The sequence below is a fragment of the Carlito syrichta genome, unplaced genomic scaffold (genome assembly GCF_000164805.1).
Source record: "Carlito syrichta isolate Samal-C Ts95f unplaced genomic scaffold, Tarsius_syrichta-2.0.1 Scaffold135806, whole genome shotgun sequence".
NCBI lineage: Eukaryota > Metazoa > Chordata > Mammalia > Primates > Tarsiidae > Carlito > Carlito syrichta.
This window is the reverse complement of record NW_007079902.1, coordinates 7,623-15,696: the sequence shown is the minus strand read 5'-3', so window position 1 is coordinate 15,696 and position 8,074 is coordinate 7,623. Positions and strand designations below refer to the sequence as shown.

At 45.2% G+C, this 8,074-nt stretch overlaps 1 protein-coding gene across 2 annotated transcripts in view; it reads left to right on the top strand.

Moving 5' to 3' along the window:
* Positions 1 to 7,139, top strand: part of TMEM209 (transmembrane protein 209) — a 36,207-nt gene extending 29,068 nt beyond the window's left edge. Inside the window, exons 13-14 of one of the 2 annotated variants that reach the window (XM_008049589.2) lie at positions 3,391 to 3,464; positions 6,775 to 7,139. In XM_008049589.2, coding sequence (XP_008047780.1) covers positions 3,391 to 3,464; positions 6,775 to 6,829 — 129 coding nt within the window. In that variant the 3' untranslated portion in view covers positions 6,830 to 7,139. The remainder of the gene's footprint in view (positions 1 to 3,390; positions 3,465 to 6,774) is intronic. The other variant, XM_008049590.2, reaches the window with a different exon arrangement.
* The last annotated feature ends 935 nt before the right edge of the window (positions 7,140 to 8,074 follow it).

Here is an 8,074-nt window from a genome sequence, read left to right as displayed (position 1 = left end):
CCTCCTTTTTTTTCTTTTCTTTTTTTTTTTTTTGAGTCTGGCTCTTACTCTGTCCCCAGGCTGGAGTTCAGTGGCACAATCATAGCTCACTGCAGCCTTGATATCTTGGGCTCTGGCAATCCATCTGCCTGAGTAGCTGGGGCTACAGGCTGGTGCCCCAACATCTGGCTATTTATTTTTATTTTTTGTGGAGACAAGATCTTGCTATGTTGCCCAGGCTGGTCTCGAATTTCCAGGCTCAAACAGTCCTCTCGCCTTTGCCTTCCAAAGGCTGCGATTACAGGCATGAGCCCTCACACCTGGCCTAGAAGTTACTATTAGAGAATGCCATGAGTGACTTGCTTTGACAGTGTTTATAAAATTAGTGTCTTTTGGCCGAACACAGTGGCTCAAGCCTATATTCTCAGCATTTTGGGAGGCCAAGGTGAGAGAATTGCCTGCGCCCAGGGGTTCATGACCAGCTTGGGCAACTTGGTGAGACCTCATCTCTGTAATAAGTCAAAAAATTAACTGGGTGTGGTGGCACGTGCCTGCGGTTCCAGCTGCTTGGAAGGCTGAGGCAGAAGACTTACCAGAGCCCAGCAGATCGAAGCTGCAGTGCCTATGAGCGTGCCACTGCACTCCAACCTGGGTGATAGAGTGAGACTCCAACTCAAAAAAAAAATAGCGTCTTTTGTTTAAAGAACAAATGGTAAACTTATAAAACTAAGGGAAATGTGTTTTTAGCACATTCACAATTGGCAGATTTTTCACTATCCTAATACTGAGAGCAGATAAAAATTTTAAAAATCTGAAGCTGGTGCTGCAAATTTCTGTCATTAAGCACAAGTGAAATGGTCTTTTTTAAGTTGTCACCTTTTTCAAAACACAGCTGAAAGTTGCAGACATATCCAGTATTTGCCTCAGAAACCACTCTGACTAGCATTCCATACTTTGTATTTTATTTGGATTATACACTGAATATATATGTATTGCTTCAGTTACATTGCATGATCACATCACTGTCTGTCTCACTATCACTAATAAGTTTACTGGATTCACCTGCGACCTCAAAATCTCATCAGCATATATTTCTTCACTTTCCATAATTATGGCAAGTTATTTTTCTCTTTGAAATGTGAAAGCCCTGAAAGACCAAAATCCAAGTATACAACACTAATCACAACAAAAAATGACCAACTTAAAATTTTACCAGCTACATAAATCAGCAACAGCATTGCACAGTCAACAGCAGGTAATTGTCTCAATTAACTTTCTCTTTGCCTCACTGTTCATTTTGATGTTTTTATGGATTAAGTAATATTATTTAGCCGGGTGGGTGGCTTACATCTGTCATGCCAGCTCTTTGGGAGGCAGAAGCGAGAGGATTGCCTGAGCCCAGGGCTTCAAGAGCAGCCTAGGCAACTTGGCGAGACCTTGTCTCTACAATAAATTTTTTAAAAAATTAGCCAGGTGGTGGCACATGCCTATGGTTCCAACTACTTGGAAGGCTGAGGCAGAAGGATCACCTGAGCCCTGCAGGTCAAGGCTGCGGTGTGGCCATGAGCGTGCCACTGCACTCCAGCCTGGGCGACAGAGTAAGACTCTGACCACCCCCAAAAAAATTGTATATTTATATCCTAATATAAACTTTATAACATGATTTTTCATACCATTAAATGTCTTCATAAAAATACTTGTTGGCTGGCAGTGGCTGAAGCCTGTAATCCCAACACTTTGGGAGGCAGAGGAGAGAGGATTGCCTGAGCCCGGGGGTTCCAGACAAGCCTGAGCAATATGGCAAGACCTTGTGTCTAATAAAAAAAAAAAAATTAGCCAGGCGTGGTGGCACACACCTTCCGGCTACTTGGAATGCTGAGGCAGAAGGGTCTCCTGAGCCCAGCAGGTGGAGGCTGTGGTGGCCGTGAGCGTGCCACTGCACTCCAGCCTGGGCGATAGAGTGAGACTCCGACTCAAAAAGAAAAAACTTAACTGATGTAATGTATTCATTCCCCTGCTGTTGAGGATGTTTTAAACTTTTCATTTTTATAAACACTGCTGAGTGTTCATCCTCATGCAGATAACTGTCTGCTTTTTGGATTGTTTCTTTAGCTCAGAATTCCAAAAGTGTAATTCCAGGTCACAGAATATTTTCAAGACTTTTTGAGTAATATACTATTGTTGTTTTTTGTTTTGTTTGAGTTGGAGTCTCACTCAGTCACCCAGACTGAAGTGTAGTGGCCGCTCCCGGCCACTGCAGCTTTGATCTGCTGGGCTCCAGCGATCCTTTCGCCTCAGCCTTCCGAGTAGCTGGAACTACAGGCATGCACTACCACGCCCGGCTAAGAGTAATATACTATTAAATTACTTTATGAGAAAAGTTATTGTATTAGGTTATGTATTCATTCAGCAGTTTTACTCCTTTTTCTTTGGGGGGGGCAACGAGTTGTCAGTAAATTGGAAATCTAAATTAGAAGCTGTGTTTACAGACCAACATATAATAATTTGATTTTAGTGCTAGCAGGACACTACTTAGTGTACCCTTGGTTATAAATGCATTTACATCTAACACCTTAGTTACACACTTGAGGGTATTCTGTGAAGCCTTTTTTTTTTTTTTGAGTTAGTGTCTCACTTTGCCCAGGCTGGAGTGCAGTGGTACACTCACGGCTACTCCAGCGTCGACCTGCTGGGCCCTGGCGATCCTTCCGCCTCAGCTTTCCAAGTAGATGGAACTGTAAGCGCACACTACCACTCCTGGTTGATTTTTTATTTATTGTAGAGAGGAGGTCTTGCCTTGTTGCCTGAGCTGGTCTCGAACCCACAAGCTCAGGCAATCCACTCGCCTCAGCCTCTCAAAGTGCTGGGATTACAGGCTGAGCCAACTCGCATGGCCTCTGGGATGCCTTTTAAAGGAGGACAGGAAGCTTTTCTAGCCCCGCCCTCCTGTTTGTTTATGCTGCTGGTTTTGGATGGGAGCCTTTGTGGGTGTCATGTTCAGGGCACCTGCCTCCGCATAGCTCTCCTCCCGGCTGTTGCCAGTGCTGCCCCTCTGGAGCCTCTCCCCTCGATACGTCTCCTTCCTGCTCATCTTTTGGGGCTCAGTCATCTGTGCCTCAGGGAGGCGCTCCCTGTCTGCCGGTCCAGGTTGGGCCCGGCACCTGCACCTGCTCCCAGAATGTTCCTCACGCCTTGTTTAATCCCTGATACAGTCTGCCTTTCCTCCTGCCCCTCATGCTCCTTGGCAACAGGCATCCTTTCTGTCTTTCCACAGCACAAAGTCTGGGCACTATGTAATGAATGAGTGAAAGCCTGAGTTAGTAGAACATGAATTGACAAGATCTGTATTTACTCACCTGATGGAATCTTTTTGGTTTGGTTTAAATCTTGGTTCTTTTGTCTTTGTTCCAGGGCAGAAATAATATGTTTCACACATTGTTAATGTTTCTCTACATCATAAAGACAAAAGAGTCAGGAATGCTTGGGTAGGTATTTGTGCTTTAAGAATTTAAGAGGTTAACATATTTACTGATGTTCTCCCTGTTAAGCTTCTGCAGGAGGCAGCAGCGTTGACTTCTGAGAAGATCGTAGGCTGGACAGTAATAGGTTCAGCTTCTAGTGTGAGCTCAGTCTGCCACTAACCGGCCCTGCTGTCTTGGCATTAACTCCTCAGAGCCCCATGGTGAAAGGCAGGTGGACGCACCATCGGCCCTGCAGGAACAGCTCGAGACAGATATAAAAATCAGGCTCTTGACACTTAAAAAGTTTTTATTTTATTTACTTATTTGATGTTTTACTTTTTGAGTTGGAGTCTCACTCTGTCGCCCAGACTGGAGTGCAGTGGCCGCTCCCGGCCACCGCAGCCTCGACTTGCTGGCTCCGGCGATCCTTCCGCCTCAGCCTTCCAAGTAGCCGGAACTACAGGCGCACGCTACCACAGCCGGCTAATTTTTTTTTTATTTATTTTTGTAGAGATGAGGTCTCACCAAGTTGCCCAGGCGGATCTCGAACCCACAGGCTCAGGCAATCCACTCACCTCAGCCTCCCAAGGTGTGGGATTACAGGCTGAGCCATCGAGCCCAGCTAAAAAATTTTTTTTTAAATGGAGTTTTTTTTTTTTCCCCAAGCCATTCCACATCAGGCACAAATCATTCTGCACAATGTTTCCACTTCCAGAGAGACTGAGTTGGCCCCATTCTATAATATTGTTAACTGGGAGGGAAAATAGTCTGAATCACTCATGTATTTAGTAACGAAGCTCACGTGTTGCAGCAAACTCAGAATTGTGTTGTCATTTTGATGGTTAGAAATGTTAGTGTCTCCAATCACATTTGAAATAAGCAGTCCCCGTCTAAAGCTGGGAGACCCCTCACACCTGGTCTGGGAGCCTGAAGGCCAGGGCCCCGGGCCCAGCTCTGTTCTGTTGAGTAGCCTGAGGCTGACGGAGAGCAGGGGCAGGCTTGGCGCAGGCCCCATGGTCAGCTCTGCTGCCGACCTGTGTGCCTCTTTCCGGTCTGGGTGGGTGTCCTGTGAGGAACTTAGAGTTGATCTGCGTCCTTGGACTGTGCTGCCCCGCACAGGAGCCACCAGCCACATGTGGCCTTGAGCACTTGACACATGGCTGGTCCACACGGAGATTTATTTATTTAAAAAGTTTTTTTTGAAGGGATGTGTCTTGCTCTCTCACCCAGACTGGAGGGCAGTGGCGTGATCATGGCTCACTGCAGCCTCAAATTCCTGGGTTCAAGCAATCCTCTCACCTTAGTCTTGGTGTAGCCAGGACTATAGGCGTACCACCATGTCCAGGTAATTATTGTTTTTGTTTTGTTTAGAGACAGGGACTCAGTATTTTGCCCAGGCAGGACTTGAACTCCTGGGCTCAAATGATCCTCCCATGTTGCGTCTCAAAGTACTAAGATTGTAGGTGTGAGTCACTGTGCCTAGCCTGATTTTTAATCTATTTTCTTTCTTTCTTTCTTTTTATTTATTTTTCTTTGAGTCAGAGTCTTACTCTCGCCCAGGCTGGCTGGAGTGCAGTGGCACACTCACAGCCACCACAGCCTCAGCTGTTGGGTCCAGGTGATTCTTCCGCCTCAGCCTTCCAAGTAGCTGGAATCACAGGTGTGTGCCACCACACACAGCTGATTTTTAAAAATTTATTGGTGAGATGAGATCCCACCAAGTTGCCCAGACTGGTCTTGAGCTCCTAAGCTCAGGCAATCCTCTTGCCTCCTCCTCCCAAAGTGCTGGGATTACAGGTGTGAGCCACCACACCCAGCCCAGAATTGACATAATTTTTGGAGTGCTTATCTGCCCTTAATGAGCAACTTGTATATGGAAAACTAAGCAATTTGGACTAAAACTAATCATGTGTTTTATTTATTTGTGTTTTTTTCAGCCCAAGGGGGAAAATTTTGAAATTATTAAGCTTATCAGTGACTAATGAGTCTTTTTAATACTTTCTAAAATAATCAGGGTAATTAAATCTACAATTTTGTAACCTAAAGGAAACGGGTGGCTCAGACCTAGTCCATTTGGAATCATGCCAGTGAAGCCACAGATAGATCTAAATACATTATCAGTGTAACGCCAGATATCTGTCATGGAATCAGGCACATGTCTTGCTTCCAAAAGGAAAAGGAGTTCTAGACGGAATTGACTGCATGTGGCTTAAGGCTCTATTAAGCAACAGACAACACAGAGTTTAAAGCTAAATGACACTGAGACAGCGTGTAGACTGCAGCACATGTAGCACACCCTGACTGATGTGTGTCATATATAAAGAGCACATGTAAATATATTAGAAGAGAAAATACAGAAAAATAGGCAAAGCCATGAAGGATTTCCACAGAAGAGTATACACACAGCTGATAAACATGAAGTGATGCTGAGCTTGCGTACGGAGTAAAAGTCAACATTCTTCTCTGTGCAGTTAGGTTTATCACTTCCAGCGCTGAGGGGGTGAGGAAATGGCGGGCACAGTTGGAAGAGAGTCCCCGTGCTAGAGGGCGTTTTTGGTCACACAGCTGTGTTTTCCATTTTTGTCAGTGAGTGCATTCTTTTAGTTTTAAAGGTCTTACAGGGCTTGAAGCTCATAACAGACACGAACAGGTCCCTGGGGCCCCCAAGCCGTGTCCCAGAAGCTGTCCTGGGAACTCAGGTTGCTTTTCCTTCTGGCCTGACTCTCACGGTTCCCAAGGACAGGCCTGCAGCATGCTGACCCTTCTGCCGTGGGCGCTGCCTGCTGGCGTTGACTTTGCTGGACGCACGATTCTCTCGCTCATTCCTCTCCTTCCTTCGCACTCTGAACCCAGTCCTGTGACCCGAGAGAAGTCTGTTCTGTTGCACGCAAGAGGGTGTTGTTGCAGACATACTAAGGAAAAGCATCTCTAACAATGAGTGGATTTCAGTTGCATGTTTCGGTGCCTAAGAGGCCTGGCATCTCTGCGTCCTTTTTAAAAATTGAATGGACGCTTTTACTTTAATGTTACTTGCTAAAATTCATGTTAGCTTTCTCTATTACCTGGTGAATTGTTCTTGAAGTTTGCTGAAAAATTAATTTTCAGTACTCCATAAATCTATTCATTCTAAATTTCGGTTCTACACACAGTTTAAAAAGTAATTTCTGTTATTACAATTTACCTGATAAAGCATGTGTCACACAATTCATTGAAGAGTCATATTAACTCTCATTAATTATACATGTTTGACTTCCAAGATTCTTGTTTGGGGTATTAAAAAAGACCTTACATGCTTGGCAAGCAATTGTAATGCAACTTTTTTTTCTCTTTATAGGAGAGTTAATCTTGGTTTATCTGGTGTGAATATTTTGTGGATTTTTGGCGAGTAGGGGGTTCCTTTGATTCCAGTCATTTGGACTTTGCTTTCACGGAACCAGAAGTTGTTGAATCCAAGCTTCTCTGCCTCTTAAGAAAGCAGATGCTCGTGGGTGTGTGTACAGACACTTTAGGGCTAACAGAACATCAGCCACCGCCAAACACCCTTGTGAAACACGGCCTGTGTCTTCTGCATCCAGAGCCATTACCTGGAATTTTACGTTGTGTTCAGGAATTTCAGTTGACACAGACTGCACCCTTCAGACTTTGATCGACCCAGAGCAGTGCTGTTTCCCCGGAAATAAACTCGAGTCCTTTTTTGACTATAACCTCCAAATGAGAATCATTCGCCTAGTTCTTCCATCACCACATGTTTTTCAGCCATAGTACTTGGTAGTTTTTGTACTGAAGAAAACAGAGCATTGAATTTTTTGTCGCTCTGTCACTACAGGCTTCTGCAAGTCAGCCCAAAGCCCACGTTCAAAAAGCAAGCTGAGCTCCTGAGTAAGACATGAAGTTTGTGTGTGTGTTAAAATGTTGCGGGAAAGGGCGTGGCAGCACTGGTGTTGAGAAGGCACCTCTGGGATTAAATTCAGCGGGTGGGATTGGTTCTGTTTAGGTTTTAGCTAGTCAGTTTGAGGAGTCCGTGGTGTGTTGTTTTGAGAGTTCCCTTCTAGATCATAGTGATTTCCTGTGTACGTTATTTAGACGCGTTCGGGTATTTAGAGGGCGAGAAGATACCAGGTTTAAAGTTTGTCTGACTCTCCATCTGTGTGGTGGTTAGCAGTTGTGTGTATGTTCGTGACTGCCATATTAGAGTGTGCTTCCATCGCCTGAGTAAAGCTGGCAGCGGCTAACACTGCTGTCTTCTGAATGCCTGCCTGTCAATATTTACATAGGCGTCTCATTTGGTGTAATTTGTAAGTTCTGTTTTTCAGAGGTTGTTCCTATTTTTATTTTTTACTTTTTTTATTTTTTACTTTTTTTTGAGTTGGAGTCTCACTCTGTCGCCCAGACGGGAGTTGCAGTGGCCGCTCCCGGCCACCGCAGCCTCGACCTGCTGGGCTCCGGCAGTCCTTCCGCCTCAGCCTTCCAAGTAGCTGGAACTACAGGTGCGCACTACCACACCCGGCTCATTTTTTATTTTATTGTAGAGATGAGGTCTCGCCAAGTTGCCCTGGCGGGTCTCGAACCCACAGGCTCAGGCAGTCCACTCACCTCAACCTCCCAAGGCACAGGATTACAGGCTGAGCCACTGA